At 41.8% G+C, this 21,832-nt stretch overlaps 1 protein-coding gene across 1 annotated transcript in view; it reads left to right on the top strand.

Annotated features, from left to right (window-relative positions):
- The window catches only part of SPOCK1 (SPARC (osteonectin), cwcv and kazal like domains proteoglycan 1), a gene marked incomplete at both ends in the record, with an annotated part of 559,572 nt that overhangs the window by 343,626 nt on the left and 194,114 nt on the right, over nucleotides 1–21,832 (top strand). The window contains one exon of the mRNA XM_080690082.1: nucleotides 21,774–21,832. This exon is cut by the window's right edge and continues 56 nt beyond it. Within this exon, the coding sequence (XP_080546208.1) occupies nucleotides 21,774–21,832 (59 nt within the window). The remainder of the gene's footprint in view (nucleotides 1–21,773) is intronic.

The raw sequence follows: 21,832 nt of genomic DNA, 5'->3' as shown, positions 1-21,832 counted from the left end.
TCTGGCATGGAGCTCAGGCCATGCACTGCCCACAGCTCTGCCAGGACTCAGGAAAAGAAGCTTCTATTTCCTTAATTTTGGGGGTTATAGGGTGAGAAGCAACCATCAGTGGAAACTGCATTCCCACTAACACTACACACAAGATATTAGGTCCTAGGGGGAAAAAGACAAATGGCTGCTGTGCCCTTAACCCCCAGGGCCTTTGCATTCCATGTATGGTTGCCAGTCAGGTGCTCAGCTTGTCTGAAGGCTCTCTCCATTGTTTACCTGCCCAGGCATTTTTATTTTGTCTTTGCAGCAACCCTCTAAGTTCCAGAGGGCAGGAGCCCTGGTTTATAAGACTCGTTTCCCCAAGCATCGCTCAGTAAATGCCTGCTTATCAGTTACATCACCACCCATTGGATTATGAAGTGTGTCACCTCCAACAGCACAGATAGATAGGGATTGGTTGTCCCTGGGGTAGGGAGCATGCATTAGATTCTGGGAGAGTGTGGTTAAGACTAGAAACAGCTTCTTGGCCTTTAAAACTCAGCATATACATCTCTATGATTGCCAGCTGACTTCCAGTGGAAAGGACAAAAATAAACTCATTTCTTCAATTGCTTTATTAAATAATGCACAGATGACAGTGCATGAAATATTGATGCACAGAGAGCTTGCCCTCCTGTAGGGGAGAGGTCCTCTGTATAATTGGTTTTTCTACATGGTAACTGAGATAGCTTGGAAATATTGTTACCATTACACTCACCATATCAAGTCTTGTCTATTAATGGGGGGGAGTGGACCCAAGTAATTCTTGTTTTTCAAATTCATATTATCCTGCCATCACTGAGGCATCAGAATGAACAAAGGGCACAGAACAAATCAGCATTTTCATATAAGTGAACTTGTAGCATTGGGTACTTTCCATTGGTGGAGCCTTATTTTATTTTTTATCTGCTGGAAAGTTTAGTAAGTTACGAGTTGGAGATAGAAGGCCAGGGCTACATGATTTGGTGGTAGATGTATACATTGTTGAATTTTTTGGCAAACTGAATTGTTGAAGTAATTGTCAAATTCCTTGAGAAAGCTCTTTTGTGCAAGAAAAGTATGAAAGTCTTCAATTCAGAGGCCATGTGTTCAGGACATTTACTGGCCACGGAGGCAAATTGTATGTGGTGATTTAATATGTAGGTGTGCGCAAGAGGAGCAGCTGCTCTGGTACTCTAAATGGAATTTATTTTAAGTAGCAGTAACCTTTATAATTGGAGGCACAGAGATAACGTATGTTTATTAAAAAGGCTCAATGGGAATCATGTTACCCTCCCAGATATGAATGGCAATTCAAATGTCTATGTGATCCTTACATTGTAGGAGTTATTAGCCCATGAGTCCAACACTAACTGCATGCCTACTATGTGCTAGTATGAAGATTTTTTCTCTTGTCTTCATTATTTTACTTTTGTCATTTGTAATTTTTTTTCCTAACAACTATGTAGGTTCAAGAATAAATTGAAGCTCTCTGGATATAAATATAGATAGCTTTCAATTGCTTAAAACTGATGAGTGGATTTTTCTGGGTTCAGCCAACATTCATAGGATACCAAATATTAGCTGGATCCTGAACCTTCATGTTGATTGTGTGGTCCACTTTTCACATGGTGGTTTCTGCAAAATCACCTCCCTGTTCAGCAAACTTTGACTGATGTCAAGCAGGAACTGTGGACATCAGTGGGTGCACAGAGATGGATGAGATCCATTCTCCCTCCTTGAGAAGCTTGCAATCCGGAACAAAGATCAGCAGAGATAGAAAAACGTCTGCCTATGTGACTTCCCCTGCCTGTGGATTTGAATGTGGACCTTGGGAGGCCACCAGCCACCTGGAGTTGGAAGTGGGCTATCCTTGTAGGGGCACAGTCGGGTCATGACCAGGTGGTCTGAGTGCATCAAGGGTGCCTGCTTTCCCCAAAGGGCTGCTCAAGTTTAAGTACCACTTGATGTTCTTCCTGTTTGCTCCACTGGACATGCTCCCCTCGAAGGCCCTGGAATGTATCTTTACTGTAGTGATGGTTGCTCCCCTTATCCATTAGGGTGGGCTTAGAACACAAGTGGTTAATGATTAGGACTTCATGGGAAATTCTGGAGCACAGCTTGTAATTCATTTAGGTGAGTTGCTTAGCCTCTTTGAACTTCAGTTCTCTTATCTTTAAAATAGTGCATTCATGTATTTCTTAGATAGCTTGGGCTATTATAACAAGATGCCAAACTTTGGGTGGCTTAAACAACAAATACAGTTTTTCACAGTTCTGGGGGCTGGAAGTCTGAGATCAAGAAGCCAGTATGGTCTACCTCTGGTGAGGGTCTTCTTTCTGGCCTAAATTTGTCTTCTTATTGTACTTGTGCATAGCCTTTTGTGTGTGTGCATGCACACAAGCGTGTGTGTGTGTGTGGGGGGGAGAACACTAGTTTTCCCTAATGTCCCTTCCTATAAGGGTAATCTGATCATGAGGCCCCACCCTTATTATCTCATCTAAGTCCAATTACTTTCCAAAAGCCCATCTCCAAATGCCACTTCACTGGAGCTGGATCTCTAATATATGAGGTCCATCTGGGACACACAATTCTATCCTAGCAGCACCTACTTCCTCTGGTTGCTATTATATTTGTATAAAGCCTAGTCCAAGGCATCACACATGGAAAATATTCTGTAATATTCATAGTTGCCTGTTTCATTTCTTTTCCCTATATAAGCCCCTCAAAACCAATATTGCAATTTATTTGTGGCTGCCTCTCTTAGGTGATTACTATAATAGTAGTACCAGTAAAAGAGAATAAAGAATGAAAATCTTAGAGTTAGAAGAGTAGATTTAACTCTTGGCCTGGTCATGTTCTAGCTTAGTGCCCCCAGAGAAGTGACCAAACCTTGCTGAGCCTTTATTTTTCTGGTTGATGACGTGGGATCAGTAAGTCTTACTTCTCAGAATTTTGGTGAGGTTACATGGGTGAGCCATGTGAAAGCATCTGTGTTCCCCATCAGAGTGAATAGTTTCTAAAGGTTGACTGAATGAGAACTCCACACCTTTCTTTGTGGAATCTTAGCAGGTTAGCTGCCTTGTACTTTTCCCAGATTGCCCTGCTGCCCTATCTTTGGGCTTTTGCCCCCAGTGGGTATGTACCTGAGCAGATGGCCATTTGAGGATATTCTTAGTGGGACTTTTTTTTAAAAATAAACTCAATCTAGTAGAAACATAATGACTTAAATCAAATATTCACAAAGAAAAATGGGTTATTTTGAATGTTCTTGGTCCCATTAACAAAATTTAATCTAGTGGTGAAAATTTATGGGGCAGCAAGCAATCTGTCTTGCCTGATGGTGTGCAGAAGCACAAATGAGTATTTTATATACCTCTCTGCTTTTTAGAATTTAACAGTATAAAAGCATTTACATTTCAAACAAGGTGGTCCTCACTCATGTGTCTTTTTATGTTTTCTGTGAGATGAATGAGTTTGAAATACATAGTGTATTTATAATTTAACCTTTATGAGGGGCCACTTAAACTGAAAGAAATGGTAAATTAATGAAAATACTTGTTGGACATAATACCCCATGGATAAACTGCCAATATGCAGATTGGGTCATGATGGAGGAACCAGAAATCAAGACTGGTGCCATGGTGCATGGTGGAACTTATCTCTGAAAAGTCAAGAGTCTCCATGCCATCCAGCCAGGCCATTAGGGGCAAAAACCTTGGGCACAGCAGATTTGGGGTGAGTTCTTCAGGCTGCATGACCTTGGACTAGTTACTTTATGTCATTGAACCCAAGTATTTCTACCTGTATGCTGGGGTGATAATATTTACATCATAGAATTACTCTGAGGATTTAATGGCACGGTGTATATTAGATGCATAGCCTGGTGTCCTGTGCATGTATTTTTGTCTGGGACATGTTGACCAATATTATTTTTACTATTATTACATTGCCTAAAATGTAATAATAAGTACTCCATGAAGTTTTGAAAATCTGAATCAAAATGTTGCATTTTCCTAAAATGCCCTTTGTAAATGTACTCGAGAAGTTTGCCTTTTCATAGATCTTTAAACCCTGGAGGGGATTTTACTTTCTAAGGCTGCCAACTTACATTAGATTCCCATTTGTCTTTGCTGTCTTTGCCTGGTGGTCATGTGTGCACAGCCCCTCCTAATATGCATCCCTGGAGAACAATTCCTAAAAAAGTAGGGACTCTGTTCTCTCATTCATTGCTCTCTTTCTGGCACCTAATATGTCTGCTGTTAGTTCACTGGCTTCTAATCTTCAGATTTTCTTCTGGTTTGTTTCCTTTTTGGGCCAGAAAAGTCTCTTCACCCCTTCCATCTCTCTCAATGAATTTAAAGGCCAGTGGTAGTTTTGGATCAGTCTTTCCTATTTTCTTTGCATTGGAATCAGCATGATAGAGCAGACAAATGGAACTGTGGGCTGAAGGGACAACCTAGGAGTCCAGTTTCTGCTTTGCAGCTAACTGGACAAATCAGCTTCTCCATTTTGTGCCTCAGTTCATCAACAGTCCCATGAGGACTGTTTTGTTACTGTGGCAAAAATACTTTGTAAGCATAACTTAAGAGGAAGAAAGGTTCCAGTGATTTCAGGAGTTAGCCCATGGCCAGTCAGCTCATAATGTCAGGGCTTTAGGACATGGTGGAAGAAGAAAAACCACACTCAGCTCATGGCAGCAAGGAAACAGTGTGGCTGAGAAGAAGCAGCCAGGAACAGACATAGACCCTGGCTGTATGCCCAGGGATCCACCCTTCAACTCATGTCTCATCTCCAAACCTGGATGCAGTACCTAACACATGAGTTTGGAGAACATTTTAAATCTAAACCACAGTATTTGGATTTAAAACTTCTAAAAGATCATTCTAGGATTGACATGGAATACGCATGCTCTCTGGAAGATCTTGGGCTCAAACCCCTGCTTCATGCCTCTCCTTCCTATGTCAGCCCCAGCCCCAGATGCCCCAAAGGAGATCTTAAATAGTAGCTCTTTCTAACTCACTCCTAAGTTGGGGTTCCTTAGTCTCTGCATTATGGGCACTTTGTGCCAGACTCTTTGTCGTGGAAGCTACCCTGTACATTAGCATGTTTAGACCTTCCCTAGACTCCTTCCACTAAGTGCCAGTACCAGCATCCCCATCTCCACACAACAAGCAAAAATGTAACAAGCAAAAATGTCCCCAGGTATTCCATATGTGCAAAATTTTTCCTGAAGGGCAGAAGAGGGGAGAGTGTCTCTGATGTAAGCACTGTTCTCTCTCAGACTTTGTTCATTTAGTGTTATAGTAGGAGGAAGCTTTTCTCAGGAGATCAGAGCACATGGACATAGTATATTGATCAGATGCTTCTTTTTGCCCTCTGGATGGGGGAAAATAAAAAAGAGAGAAAAAGAAAACAACTTTCTTACCAGCTTGAAAGTAAAAATTTAAAACTAGCCCAAGTATTTTGCTGGGGACTTGAATTCACACTGAGATAATTCCATGTCTAATATATCACAAAAGATGAGAATAGGAAATGACAACTCTTAGATCTTACCCGGAATATGACAGTTACTGGATCTTATTCTTACATCATGGAAATTAGGTAGCTATGGTACTGAATACTTGATGAAAAAGACAGGTTTAAGAAATACTCTATCTTTCTCACATCTTAGATGTAGGCAAATCCTGGAGGGTTTTTTTAAAATACAAAAACAGTTTGCTTATGGAAATATTTTCAATGGTGCCAGGATATTGTAAACAATGCATTTATTTTAAATTTGTTAATAATATTTTGTTAACAAAAGTATGATGTTGGGTGCTCAGAGAGAAATAAATAGTATAATACAGGATCTCACAATTTGGTAGGTGACACAGTAAAAAACTGGCAAAATCATAAATCAAAATATAATAAACCATAACTAAAGTTTGGTGAAAACAATGCTGACTTACAACATAAATAATAATTGCTAGTGAAGCCCAAAGGAACACAAGTGTGAGCACAGATTGACAGGTCAGCCTTACCTAGACAGAGTTTAGAGGCTTATGAGGAACATGGGATGAGACCTGAGCATACTTTGTCAAAAGCATTGGAAGATTATGATCCTAGACTGGTAAGACAATATATGTTTGACACAATCAACTCTGAGCTATTTCTTCCAGTGGTTTAGAATATTCAAAGTTGAGGTGACCCAGCTTCAGAGGTTCTTATTTCTGGCCTTACCACTTCCTCTTGAAACTGATAATGCTAATGCTTTGAAGTAACTTCCCAACCCCTAGCTACCCATTTTCTAGGAACACTGTTGCCATCAAAGAAAAGAAGAAGAACCATGGTCTTCATGTGAGTTGATTCATCCCCCCAAAGGTTCATGTGTTGGAAGCATGGTCCACTGTGGCAGTATAGAGTTGATATGAACCCTTCAAGGGGTGAAGACGGTGGGAGGGCTGGTGGTCCCTGGGGGCATGCCCTCGGAAGGGAACCTGTGTGGCAACATTATCTCTTTGTGTGCTCCTCAATTTGCTATAGGGAACTTGTCAGAACTGGTGCTGTGGTGTTTGGACTTTCAACCTTCAGAATTGTGAGCTAAATAAACACCTTTTCTTTATAAAGTTGGCCTGCCTCAGATACCTTGTTATCATAGTGGAAGACAGGTTAATGCAGGTGAGTTCCTGGTAGCCATGTTTGCTTTAGGTCAATCCTCCTTACCTCAGGCTGTAGTTGACTAGGTCAAGGTACGTTCCTGTGCAGCTGGACTTATGATGTGTGCCTAATATTTTACACTGAGAATTTGGATTTAGAACTAAGAGCATAGAGTCCTTTCATGTGACTAGGGCTCTCTCTGTCAGTCTGGGGGCTGTGGACATCTTTGTGAGAAGCTGCAACTTTTCAATTCCAGAGGAGATTCAGTCACCCAACCAGAGGAACAGGTCATTGCAGCATGGGGCTGTGTTACACCCCAGCCTGCCTTTCCCTTGCATTCCTCCCTTGTCACATTCCCTCGAGGACTCCTTCCCTTCTGTGGCACAGCACCACCCCTTCCCCAGATGCCCTTTGTGAACGTGCTCTATGGGAGTTCACCACATCCATTTCAATGTGCACAGAGCTTTCTACCTCTGGAGGACAGCTTTCTGTGAGCTACATAGCTGAGAAGGGTATGCTCACTAGATCACTTGGAATCTTAGTAGCGATTAAGGTTCAATATGTTAATTTGTCCCGCTATGACTATATTTCAACCAATATGGAATGTGTCATGCACTAAAACTGAGATTTCGAGCCATAAACCCCTTGGAACCTGCATTGCTGAGGAGTTCTTTGGATGTTAGCAACAGAAGATAATTCAGATATTATGTGGACGATAGCCAAAGCAGCTGGGTGTGGTGGCATATGTCAATAAACTTAGCATTTGGGAGGCTGAGACAAAATTACAGGTTTGAGGCCAGCCTCTGCAACTTAGCAAGAGACCCTCAACAATTTAGTGAGATCTTGTTTTAAAATAACAACTAAAAAGGGCTGGGGATGTAGCCCAGAGTTATGTCCCTGGGTTCCATCCCTAGTATTATCTCCCCTTGCAATAAACAAACAAACAAATGAACACATAGAAATATCACAGAGGTTTTGAGAGGCTGGGAACCTTGTCTTGGAAATGGGGAAGCGCTCGGGGGAGGCCAAAAGACTAGGCAGCAGGAACTACAGCTAATCATCTTTAGGGTCCCCTCCGCCCGGGCTCCTCCTTCACACTGCAGAATCTCTGGAAGGCCACTGGAGTCTAGTGATCCAGGGCAGGGAGAGGGAAGGACAGGTGGCACCCCTGTCATTTTAGGGGAGAATGGGCATTTGGAACCATGGTCCCACCTAGCCTATAAAAATGGAAAGAGATGATTCTCTTTAGTGGAAGCAGGATGTCGTTAGAAAAGTTCAAAGTGAGCATCCTGGGTCTCTTGTATCACAAAAAGGCTCATACGTTGTTGTGCACAGGTTTTAGACCCACTGAAGCCTGCCTACAGACCCTTGGTTAGCAACCTTTCATCCAGGAATATTTCTGTTCAATCATTTCATTTCAGAGGTTAATCAGTGCTCAGGGATTGGAACTGAGACCAAGTAATTAACAGAAAAGGAAACAATGTAGAAGACTCCCTCATTTGGGACCTAAGGGTACTTGATGACAAGAGCCCAGCCCAGACCACAGCATCCTGGGTCCCTCAGCTACTTTCCAGCCATGGATTCACCGCTGGGGTCTGATATCATTTAAGATAGCACCATTAAAAAGGGGGAAAAATGAAGTAAAAAAAAAGATGTAGAGTAAAACCTATTAGGAAAGAGCACATTCTCTAGGACAGAGGATTGCTAAATTAATTACTCAAGATGTAGCAGAATTCAAAGGAGGAATAATTAGACAGCTAGGTAAAGCAAGAGAAAAATGTTATTAGATTGTTTGCCAAACAATGAAGTACCAAGTCTTGGAACTGCTTTTAAACTACAGAAAATGAGTCCTCCTGGCATGTTCCCATCCCCGTCATCCTGGGGCTCTTTGCTGAGTGGAGACAGTACAGAATGTGAAGAGTGCACTTGTTTATTTTGTGAAGCAAAGAAATGTTCTTCTAGAGTTTGAGATGGGAAACAGTGCCTTTGGGACCCAGGAGAGGGGGTAGTTAATGTACTACTGAAAGAAGGATGACAGAAAGGGCTCAGAGGAAAGAGGAAAGAGAAATTAAGGAGGCATCCCTGCAGGAGGGAAACCCAGGTGGGGCCAGACAAAAACATCCAGAAATGTATACCAGTTTTTTGTTTGTTTGTTTGTTTGTTTGTTTGTTTTTAGGTTTTGTTTTGTTTGTTTTGCAGTACTTGCTATAGAACCCAGGGGCATTCTGCCTCCAAGCTACACCCCCAGTCCTATTTTTTGTCTTATTATTTTTTGAAACAGGGTCTCACTGAGTTGTGAAGGGCCTCACTAAGTAGCTGAGGCTGTCCACAAACCACGATCCTCTGGTCTCAGCCTCCCGAATGCTGGGATTATAAGCATGCACCACCATGCCTGGCAGAAAGGGATGAAATGCATACCAGGTTTTTATACCAGGTTTTCACATTATTTTTCTCATCATTTATTTCTAGCAACTATTTTTATTAGTGCCTGTTAATTATACAGACTAATGGGTTTTATTGTGGCATATTTATACATGCATATAATATATTTTGATCATTTCCAATTCCCCCGTCCTCCTCGATTTCCTTCCTCTTCTCTAATATTATCTCTTCTATTGTCATTTTGGAAATGGAGATAGTCATGCTAAGTGCAATAAGCAAACTCATAAACAAGTATCACATTTTCTTTATTATGTGGAAACTAGTAACTTAGTTGATGGCACCTTCTGAGCCTGGCAGAGCACACCTCTCAGGCCTGTTCATGAGTTTCTGGGGCAGGTTGGCTCTGCATCTACTCTTTGAGCTCTGGTCACTTGAGCAAATTCTGTGCCTACTCTTGGCAGATTTCTCTTGTCATCTTGGCTGTGAAATGAGGAGGAAGGTAAGATCTATCCCCTGGGGTTGTTGTAAGGATTCCATGATGCTACATATGCCAAGTGCCTGGTAACTCATCGGCATGTAAGCGCCAGGAGCAGAGGGATCGGCCCTCCTGCCCCAATACCTGAAATGACACTTGATGTGTAGTAGCTGCCAGTGAAAGTATGTGATTAACACATAATAGGTTACTGAGTATCAATCCACTTTAAAGTAAACCCACTCTTGTTTCTTTCCCTTCTGAAGTCAAGGGGGCAGAAGGTTGCCATGCAGGTATCATTGTAGAAGTTATCCCCAGGAGATGAAGATGCAGACTCTCCAATGAGCTGCAAAGGGCTGGCTGTTTTGTGATGCTGGGAGTTCCTACCCAGTCTGTTAATGCCATGAAACTTTGAATAAAACTGCCTAAAATAGCTTACTCCAAAACTTAATATGTAAAGCTATCAAATTACTATTTAGAAATTAGTTGAAATCAATAGTTTGCTTACTCAGAGATCAAAATTCTACATTTTGATGTGACTTCCAGTGAGGAAAACTAGTTCAGCTGGAACCTGGTGGCCCAGTGGGTCTGCCATTGTGACAGGGACTTTGAATTAGCATCCAGGACCTCTTACCCTTGTTGATTGGACAGGACCCACAAAAAGACCAGACGGAGCTTTTGTTTGTCAGAGAAAGGAACACATCAGGGAGATTTGTTGCCCATTTAAAAGACGATTGGGCATGAAATGGATACTGTTTGGATTACACAGTGACACATATTCTCATTAGCTTTTGCAGGCTCACAAAAAGCCTGATGGCTGGTTTAGTCCCAGCCATTGGGATCTGGTGCCAGAAATCTCTGTTTAGCATTTGAGAAAGGAGGGTGCATTTGAGGGAAAGGGAACCTCTATTATATCATCATTTCTTTTACTTTCACCCCATTCCAAATATTCATCAAGTGTCAAGTATTGGTTTTCAGCTAGACCTGACTGAGTGGGGGGCATATAAAATCCATCCACCTTTCTGCATTGGCTGCCTGGGTGCTAGTGGAGGCCAGGGGGAAGGCTCAGGTTTCTATAGCAGGAGCTGTGAGGGTGGAGTCCAGACCCCCTGAGAGACCAGAGAACTCACTGTGGAAAGCTAGGCTTGGCATACAGGCAGCTCATAGGTCTGCTAGGAAGCAGATATTAGAGGCAAGATGATCTCAGAACTGTGCCCCCACAATTTTAAGGAATGTTTAAGAGGAATCCTGTGGCAAAGAGGGAAACTAACATTTACTAAGGACCTGCTCAGATCAATGTTAAGCACTTTACACAGTCTTATCTAGTCCTCTTCACTACCCTGTAACACAGGGAGACATCACCACCCTTGGCTCACAACTCTTCACAGCTCAGAGAAGCTATGCACGGTCACATAGCACCTAAGGATCTGAGCTCAATATGGATCTGGTTCTTTCAGTTCCAAGCTCAAGTTCCTTTGGCCTTTCCTATAATTCCTATCACAATATGTATGATAGGAATATGTTTGTATGAGTAAAGACAGTATCTAGGAAACTTGAGATCTGCATTCTTTGCAGATTATTCTTATTTCATGTTGACAGCCTGAGCAGTGGCCAATTAATCCCCTACGCTGAAGCAGAGCCCTGGGCCCATCACACCAGGGTGATGGTCATGAAGACAAGTCCAGGCCTGGAGCAAGACCGGCATGCTGTTTGTCATGCACCACAGTTAAACCTCAGTGTGCTGATGTGGATGCTTGTTGCTCTGAGGCTACACATCTGAGAAATGGTCATTCTAGAGATTGGTCCTGGCCCTACTGCATTTGCCTGTCCTTGTCTTCTGGGACCTGTCCCTTTATGCAGCACACAAGGGTCCTTTTTTTCACCCTAGGGCCTCTGAAGTTCCTCTCTTGGTCTTCAAAAGTCAGATTCCTCAGTGTCATGTCATAGTTTAAATGTATCCTCCTCAGAGAGGTCTTTCTTGACTACTTAATGTAAAATGACCATCAAAGGCTCTTTGTTGCACCATTCTTGTAAAATTAGCTGTTCATTTTCTCCTTATCATTTCTTTTCTCCTTATCATTTCCCTTACTTGTTTCTTCCTTTCTTTTTTCCTTCCTTCATTTCTTCCTTTCTTTTCTCCCCTCATCTCTTTCTTTCCTTTCTCACCATCTTTCTACTAAGATGTTAGTTCCTTAAGAGGAGGGACTTTGTCTTAACTATCTATGAATGTACAATGCTTCTCATAATAGTGTGTGGAATACAAAATGCATTTCATAAACACGTATTGAAGTGATAGGTTAAAATCTCTCCTTTGTTAATAATCAGTTGCACGTTGATCTGGAGATGACCCAGAGACATAGAAATCTTATGTTATTAGATCCATCTAGAGAACTTCCTTTCAGAGAGTTTATCAAACATTAACTGGACACATCTTCCAATGTTGACACGTGTCAGGAAATTGGGGATTTAGGAATGGAGATTAAGCTTTGTCTCTGACCTCACCGAGCAGGCAAGGGGAAGTGATAAAGCCCACTTGGCTTAACCATTGTACTGGCCCCCATGGTACTTCAAACACTGCTTTAGCTGAGAGGTTCATGGTAGAAAATGGGACAGAACTATCTTTGGTTTCTTGAGGCTTCAACTGGACTGAGACAGACTTGGAGTTACATCCCCGATTGGCTATTTTGTGGCATAATCTTTGGCAAGATCACATTTTGCTTCCCTCTCTGTCAAGTGGGGGTATATGGGCCTCATGTGTAAACATAAGAATGAAATAGTGCTTGGCATTGGACAATGAAATATAAACTCCAGAGGCATGAAAGGAGCCACATTTTTGAGAGTTTGTGAGTTATCAAATGTAACTTTAAACCAGGTAAATATTGATTGGTGAGGAAATTATGGGCAGGCAATGGGAATTAAGTTTTGCAAGGTAAGTTTTACGCCATACTGTAAAAATGCAGAAGATAGAGTCATGAGGCTTTTTATTCCTAATAAAATTTAATATCTATAACAAACACAAGAATATCAATTCTCCTCTTTTGGTGGAAATAACTTCTCAGTCATTACAGATGATTTTCTTCCTTTGTAGAAGGTGCTTATTCTGCCTGCTTTGTATTCAGTATTTATTGCTACAAAACAAAAGATTTTTTTCTCCTTGGGTTTGTTGTTTTATACTTGTCTTAAAAGAAACCAGTGGTACTTGCCCATTATTTATTGTTGCCTCTGTCTTCTACACACAGTTAAGACCTGATCTATGTTGTATATTAGTGCAATAGACCTTATCTTAGACTAATGTGAGAGAAATAGTTGCCATTGAGTGGCACATGGGTAGAGAGAGGCAGAAAAGAGCTGATTGTGGATAAGTTTGGAGCAATGAATTGCTTGGCTTATTTGCATGCATGTGAGGATATATTTTAGCAGTGACTGAATTCAGAAACAGTAAGAATACACACACAGACTTACCAAACCCTACAGTGGGAGTGGAAACCATTCTTTCCCAGCTTGAGATGTTTTTTAATAGCTTTAAAGATGCCCCAAGAAACTCCGGTTCCATTCAGTACTAACTTTGTCATGATTACTTCAGTGTTCTCAGTTAAGGAACGAAATTTAATGACCTTGGGAACCATCCCAAAGAAGCAGAAATGAATCTGCCCTAATTGGGGGAAAGAAAGAACTTGGAATTGAATAGTCTCTGGTTACTTATTTATAAATTCACAGCCAAATGTTTCTGAAAAATTAACAGTAGAAGGGACAAACGTAATAACAGCTTTAATTATGATATTAAATTGATACCTCGGGAGTCACAAATGCTTTGTTATTCATTTGTACACTTCACCCAATATTTGAGACATAGAAGCTTCTCAGAAAAAGCTTTGAATTATGCAGGATCTGTTTTCTGGGAGGAAAAAAAAACTAGAATTTTTCACCAGTGGGACTGAGTTCCCCGGGAAGAGACATAAAAATGTGTTCCAGGAGAATGGGATACATTTTTTTTATTAATCAACTGTAATGGGAGCTGCTTTCTAATCCCACAAGAATGAACAATTTGCTTTTGAAGGTCCTTTGTATATACTTATACTGGTATTGATTTTCTATCCTAGATATCAGTACCCTGGAGAGTTCTCTGCTTCCTTCTAGGCCCCTTTTAAACTTGGTAAACACTTTCAACACTTTTCAAACTTTTCTCCCTAACAGCCCCTAAGGGTAGGTGAGAGCAAACACTTGCTGTGAGGCTTTGGGGAGGAAACACACCAGAGGCACATACATTCTTGAAGTGTCTTTCATACCAGTTTATATGAATGTTGCATTCTTCTATGTCATGGCAAATCAGTGATTGCTATAAGTAAGTTATAAACTACCTGTCACCTAGTAAAAATTTTCCCAAGTCTTTTTTTCCTTAATCATGCTTTTTCTTTTTTCTGAGCCTCTTACCAATAGTGCTTAAATGTAGGTTCATAGTATACCTTAACAAACTACAGGACTTTCCAATACAGACTTTTCAAAACCCACAGATCTCTCTTAAAACCTAGCCAACAAACTGAATTACAGTGGTATAATTTGTGTACCAGACGGTGTTGTGTGATCTTGGTGCACAGAGTTAGGGGGAAAATTATTTTATCTATTTCAGACTTTTTAATCTTTGGGAGTAGACAAGGAAGAGCACAGCTGTGCTAGAGAAGCATGACCTGCTTAATTTCCATATAATGGTTTCAACAGTGATATGGATTTGATTAGTTAGCAGGAGTTTTCTGGATAAAGTGGACCCCAAACTTGATGTTCAAAAAGAAGTTTCAGTCTTTCTCCTTGTATTGAAGAGTATGCCATTTTGAGATTGAAAAGACTGAATGAACCCTGCTCCAAGGACCTTGAGACCCTTGCCCTTGGTGCTCAGGACTAAGCTAAAAGGAAGTGGTAAGAGTGATGAGGACAACAGCCAAATGGGCACATCTTTTGTGCATTTCTCACAGTATCCTCACAAGACCCTAGTGGCGTACATCAGTTTGTCTGCAAGGGAATCTTATGATGATCTCACACAAGCAAGAGGCTGCATGGTGGCACCTCTCATCTCCACGGCTCCTTGATCCTGGTCCTTCAGCTCTTTGATTCAAGGAGAACTAAAACTTGGGGGGAAATCCTTGGAGTTTCCCCATCCTTACATGGTAAGCAATTATCAATGCTGAATAAAGACAAAGTAACCAGCACCAAAATAATTCTCTGGATGCCTTTGAACTGGGAAAAGCTCCATGTTTTTAAGAATTTTAATTGCTTAAAACGAAGCACAGGTACAAAAGATAGACTTTCTGAGCCTCGGAGATCTTTTAAGTATACCCTTTTCTGGAAATATTTTATTTTATTGTGCTTTTTATGTCCTCTTATTCATTTAGATTATAGAATTTGATTCTTTTGTATTTTGAGTAATTCTCTTTCCTTTGTTCATAAATGTCTTATGAACAGTTTCTGTCGGTTTCAATGAATTAGAACCCAAATACTTTTACTATTAAAACATTTTAATTCTGGCCGCTTTAATGGGTGAGAATAGTAAGATTGCTCCGTGGATAGTGTCTTGTGCCTCTACCCATAGGTGAGGCTGTTCTCATGTCCCGTTGTTCACAGTGCTTTGCATCATGATGTGTCTCCCCATCAGTGATGTGGACTGCAAACCCTCATGGCAGAACTACCACAAGGCTCACCTTCCCCTGATGTTTATTAAGTCAGAAAGAGTTAAGTTCCCTGGGCAGTAGAAATGCTTTTGAAAGAAGTTTTGACTTTTGTACTCATTACTAAAGAACAAAATATTTGAATATTGACCGAAGACTTCAAATATCTAACAACCTGACTGTGCTAATAGTCCCATATTTTCTTCACAGAATTCTGTCTAGCATCTTATGAGTAGTATGATCCTTGGGGATTGTCTTTGGGCAAGATAAACACCAGCTATATGACCACAACAAGTTAACAACTCTTCCTCAGTTCCTAGTTGGTCAATTAACAGTTATTATTTAAAGTTATGATTAAAATGCCCTCTTGAACAGGCTCCTCTCAGTTTATCTGTGGTCCCACCCCAAACACACTAGCAACATAGCAGGAAAGATGCTTTTCATTTTGATACAAAAATGAAGGAGCCCACAGGACATTAGTTTAAAGGGAAAAGAAAGAAAAGACTATTCTTGGTTAGATGCATTTTTTAATACTCTGCCTGTTTGTTATTGTCTGTCCCATGCCACATTTTGATCCATTCCCCAGTCTTGGGGACGGGCATCGAGCCATCTGTCACTCAACTGTCTGCCCTATCTAGAGACATAACCAGTAGTTCCTTTTGTTCAGTTCTCAAGAACTTAGCCAACCAAACCCTTGACTATGAAAGCCAAGAACAGTGAGGGAGGCTTCCAAGCTGCCTTGCTTCCAGGTTACAGCAAAATCTGGTGAACAGAATTTTCTATTTTGTATTCTATGAAGTTCTGTCCTCAGCTGGTAAACAAGCCCCTCTGGGAAGGGGGAGGCAAGATGCATGCATAGGTTACCATGGGGACTGACAAGTTAAAGTAAGTGTTCAGAATCCAAGCTTGATGTGTTTTTCACAGTTGGGAGTGATTTATTTGTCGATTATCCATTAAGTCACTTCTAATGAGTCACTGGACATGTCTTCTCTTCAAATGCATCTTAGATGTGCATGACCCAGGTAGAGGGCAATCTTAAAGCAAGGAGGAAGTAACAGGTCACCATTAATTTGCAGACATTTTACAAATTGAATGAACTTTTGTCTGAGGAAGCTTCTGGGAGTTACCAGAGTGAACCACAAGTTCATACAGCTATTTGTTGATTAGTCTTCTGCTTCCTGGCCTCAGAAGGTAGGCTCACTGCTTCCCAGAGTGCTGTGCAGGAGTAAAAAGCTCCTCGGAGGAGGAAAGAGAGCTCTAAGAGCTGACCATTTGGGGTCCCCCATCCCTGATGTCCCCTTCTGCTTGGAGGACGAATATGTGACAAGTCTGTTCTTAACAAAGTGCCACTTTCTACATAAAATAGTCAGGGTCCCTCTTCCTGTTCTTCACCCCCATCTTTGGAATGGGAGCGTGAGCCAGAGGTCACCAGCCCTTCTGTGCTGATGAATTTTGAGGCCACATCTCCACAGAGTCCTCTCTGGGACATCAAGGCCTTCTGTGAGCATGCCCAGTCACCCTTTGCAGCCTTATCATAGCCTATCCCACTCAACCTGCTACTACCTTCTAAAGCACTTGAGCTCCCTGCCAAACTCTCTCATACTCCCAGGACTCTTCCGTTTACCTGGAATGTTCTTCATCATCCTTTTGCCTGACTTAAACCCTCTTTTTCATGGAGATCAGTCTCTCTATGAGCTCCCCCCCTAAACCTCTGGAAGGCTGGGTCCGGTCCTTTGCCTGTCTCTTCCCTTCTGTTGTGGCCCCTGGAGAGCAGATAGGACATCTTTTTCACTATAGGCACTGTCCTACAGCCTGTAGGTAGATGCTCACGTGGAACAGGACTCCACTAGTGTTAGTTGAAGAATCACGAGCTGTGTGGCGTCCCCAGGAGACTGAGGGAGCCTCAGGGCAGCCCAAGGAATGAACCTTCCTCATCTCAGCCTCCCTGAGGTGGCATGAAGCCTGCTCGTCTGGTGCCAGAACCCTTTGTCAGTCAGCCTATAGGACATGCCTAAGAACAGCAAAAAGCCTTGACTCTAGATTTTAAAATCAATGCAGCTAATTAAAAAATAACTCATTGAACTGAAAAACAAGTTCAGAAACAATTAAGATAATTAAAATATCAGCACCTTAATTGAGACCAAGCAATGAGCTTAAAAAATAAAATTAATTAAAAAAAGATACTTAGATGAAGCCGGTAATTAACTGTCTTTTGAATTCAGTGTTCTGCAGTTAAATAGATCTTTCTTTAATTCATTCTTAGTGTGTTTTTTTCCCCCTTTGAGAAAAGTTTTTGGGAAATTTATTTGAGAAAAATAATTGGACACATGTCCTGTGCTAGTTGGCCCTTGACTACTTTCTGGGGAGACAGGCAGGAAGGGAGGAATTGACCTGCAGTTGGTACCTGCCCTGTGCTAGGCACATCATTCTACCTAGCTCAGAAGTCCTGCAGGGGTGGTGAGACAAGCTGCAGGGACACAGGGCTTTGCCATCTCCTGTGGCTGCATGCTCTCACCAGGTTTGTGCAGAGAGAAATTAACTTGAAACATAGTCCCCAAGAAATCATTAGCACTATGGTAGGGATGCCTCAGACCTGGCTTAGGGCTGTCACTGATTCTCAGCTCCCACTCCTGCCTTCTCACCTGTGCAGTTTCTCCTCCTTAAGAGGCTTCTCAAATGCTACTTGCTATTCTGATCTCTTATCATTCCCTTTAGAGAGGAAGCTGCCAGCTATGTCCAGTATGGGTAGTACTGGAAGCCTTTCAAGATTTTGACAGAGCTTGCCAGAGCTAGAAAAAACTTACACTGAGGGCTTCATTTAAATGACATTGGCATAGCTGGGTGTGGTGACCCATGTTGTAACCTGAGACAGGAAGATCACAGGAGTTCAAGGCCAGCCTCAGCAACTTAAGACCCTCAGCAATTTAAGAAGTATTGTTTCAAAATAAAAAAAATTTAAAAGGTCTGGAGAAGCAGGACATGGTGGCGCAGCACTTGGGAGGCTGAGACAGGAAGATCATGGACAGCCTCAGCTACTTAGTGAGGCCCTTTGCAACTCAGTGAGTGCCTGCCTCAAATTACAGAATAAAAATAGGGCTGGGGATGTAGTTTGTAGGTAGAATCTCCCCGGGTTCCATCCCCAGTACCACAAAAAATATAAAAATAAAAATAAAAAATAAAAAGGTCTAGAGATGCATCTCAGAAATAGAATGACCCTGGGTTCAATAAATTGATTAATTAAAATAAAAATAAATGGAAATGACACACTCCTCATCTCTTTTGCTGGTTTTCAAAAACAAAATGCATACTGGTGATTAAACAAATACATCCTGATTTGTTACTGTTTCGTTGTTTTGTGAAGTTCATTTACTCTAAATAATTTGCTTACATGTTTGAAGTATTCAGACCCTACTAATTAATTTTAGCCAACTTGATTTCTGTATGTAAATTATTAAGTATGTGTACGGCATTAAATGACAATATTTATTTATTAGTATTTTTGGTTGGAGATTTTGTTGTTACTGTCTGTGTGTTAGGAAATGTTACCCTCCAGGATTGGAAGGGTTTTCTATAGTAGTTAGCTTAATAGTAAGATGACAGATGGCAAGATTTCAGAAACAGAATTGGCTATACCATAGTTCAGGTGCTGAATGCAGATTGGCTAAGCAGAGGGTAAAGTTATTTGGACTGGTTGGGGGAGGCTGGGGCTACTGAACCAGTCCTGAGGTAGGCAGGTAGGGTATATACTGTCCAGCCTCAGCAGAACCAGGTCCCCTGGCTGCTCCCCATGTGTGTATGGTGCTTAGGATTGAATTTGGGGGCATTCTACCTCACCCCCAGCCCTATTTTATTTATTGTTTTTATTTTGAAATGGTCTAAGTTACTGAAGCTGATTTCAAAACCTGCAATCCTCCTGTCTTAGCCTCCCTAGTGCGGGGATTATAGTCTTGTGCCACCATACCTAGATTCCATTTAACTTTTGCCCATTAAATCTCCCTCTGTCCTACAGAACCCTGAGGAACCTGGTGCCATCTGAGCTTTATACTTGGGGTGTGGGCGGGCCACATGTAGTGAGGAGTTTGGGTTCCCAGACCCAGTTTTCACATACCTTCTATACCTTCTCATGAGTAGCTTCTCTGTAAGCTTGTTTTTGTAGCATGGGCACATTAGTAGCAGCCACCTCCTTGGATCCTGTGAGGATTAAGTGTGGTAATCCAATTAGAGGGCTGGTTTCACTGGCTGCATGTCAGAAACACTCAGTGGTGCTAACTATTTTTCTTGTAATTATGAAGATTCATTATTCACTCTGGGAACAAAATAAAATCAGAAAATCCTAAAACATAAGAGGTGCTTCATATGTACCAGGTCTGCTGTAAGTACTTACCAATATTTACTCCTCTGATGCTCATAACAACTGATGGACAATAATAGGTGTTGCTACTATACCTCTTTTACAGGAAAGGAAAGTGAGGTATAGAGATTAGTAAGCAGCAGAGCCTGGGTTCTGTCCCAGAAGCCCAGCCCTAGAGTCTGGGCTCTTTCTTGCTGTGCATAGCTAATTGGCCTTCCTTGTGATTGTACCAGCCCCTCAGGCCAGCTGGCTGGCAGTGTGGACATGGCATGTTTGTGAAGTTGTCTATAGAGGCAAAAGGAATTCAGATTCTCCCCTACAGCTGTGGTGTCATGCTGTAGACTTCAGTGTTCATCATCCTAGGCCAGCCTACTATCCTCCATCACTGAGACCCACTCAAGGTGAAATCCCAAGACCTTTGTAGCACTTGGCACCTATTGGGCAAATGGCCTCAGCTGGTCCCTGTGGCAAGATTGCCAGTGGCTTGGTACCAAGCTTCCCAGATCCACAGGTGGTGGGCGGAAGCATGACAATGGGTAGTAGAGGACCCTCATGGCCCTCGTTAGCAGTCACCGGGAGGAAGCCATTTGGGATCAGGAGGCTTTTGCTGTGAATTTCTGGAAAGTTCAGCCTTAAAGGACTCTGAGGGCAGATACTGGTCTCTCATCTACTTGCCTCCAAAAGGTAACCCTTAGTTTAAGAGCCGAGTAGGCAACCAATCCGTGGATCTTGAATCAGCCACTCTCTTATTGGAGCTTCTTCCTCTCTGCTAGGCTCCAGGTATCAGAACATACTCCTTTGGGAGCACCTCTGCCACAAAGTTCTCCTGGTACCACGACTTGGGTCTTGTTTCTCTCTTGACCAACCTAAGATTGTGCCCCAATCCATTTAAAGCTTTACAAAGAGGGAGCTTTCCTGAGCTGTTGAAGCAGCAGAAACACTTTGGGATGTTGTATGTTTAGGACCTTTGAGAAATTCCTAGAAGCCCTTGGAAGAAAATGATGTTCAGGATGTAGACTTAGGAGTGATGAGAGGAATTGTGACTGTCTCTGCATGATAGCTGAAAGCCCCCTGGTAGAGTGCATGATGGCATTTCCTATGGCAGATTGTTGGCTTTAGTTTCCTATAAGCCAATGTTTGTGTGCAAAGGATATGGGGAAACCTCACCTCCCCTGGCTGTAGAGAGAAGTTATGAAAGATTTACCTCCTAATAGGCTTTTGGCCCTGGAGCTGGGAGATGGCACAGTCATGTTTGTTTTGCAGATAATTCCCTGGTGCCTCTTCTGTGCCCATGACGTGCATGTGTGCCTCAGGTGGTGGAGGGCTGATTAGCCGGGCCCCGCTGCTCAGCTGGTTCTAGAAAATGTTGCAGTACATGAACTTTTGTCTTTGGGGACTCTTTCAAGACTCACTAGTTTGAGTCAACTCCCTCCCCATATCATTATTCCCACCCACAGTCCACACTTAATAGTTATTGAATTTCTCCTGATGGTCCTAACATGCTTCCCTGAATTTGCTTGTGCTGGTCTTCCTGCCTCTTCTATCTTTGCTTTTCAAAATCTTGCCCATCCTTCAAGAGTCAATTCACATATTAATGCTTCACTAATCCTTGCCCTACAAATTGAACTCTATTTTTCTCTTGAGCTCTGTTATCATTTTATATGTCCATCATGGCCCTTATCTAATTCTGCCTTGCACAATAAATATTTATGTGTAAGCTTCTTTCCCCTCTCCCTATTACACTGTAACTTTGTGTGGCACAAAGCTGTCTTGCACATCCTGAACTTCTCTAAAAACTTAAAATGGGTTATTTACAAATATAGTTGGTATTTATTGAACTGATGCAAAAGCCTCTGTCCTTAAGGACTTTTTATATGATAGGGAATAAGTAAGTTAAGTATGAATGAAATCATAAAAACCAACACCAGATAAATAACTAAAGTGGAAGCTCTTATTAGCTCTTGGTTCTGGTTTCATGTAAAATTCTAAAGTAATTTTTAAAATCCTTTAGCTTTTTTCTGCTTGAAATGAAGATGCTGAACATCCCAAAGCACAAAGGAATCACTCTCCTGATGCTGGAGAGGAGCATGTGTGATAGGCACAGAATTCCCTCTGGTTTTTATTCAGTTCCCCATCAGCCTCAGAGAGGAGCACAGAGTGCAAACAGACACTTGGTTATTTTCTGTTTGTTTATTTGAATATAAACAGAAATTAAATTTCCCTGGAGGTCCTAACAACCCTCTTCTTATTCCTCTTGCCTCAGCCCTGGATCCATCCAAGGACCCCTGCTTGAAGGTGAAATGCAGCCCTCACAAAGTGTGT

The sequence above is a fragment of the Muscardinus avellanarius genome, assembly GCF_963383645.1.
Source record: "Muscardinus avellanarius genome assembly, chromosome: 1".
NCBI lineage: Eukaryota > Metazoa > Chordata > Mammalia > Rodentia > Gliridae > Muscardinus > Muscardinus avellanarius.
Note: the sequence above shows the minus strand (reverse complement) of the source record. Positions and strands in the feature narration are given on the sequence as shown.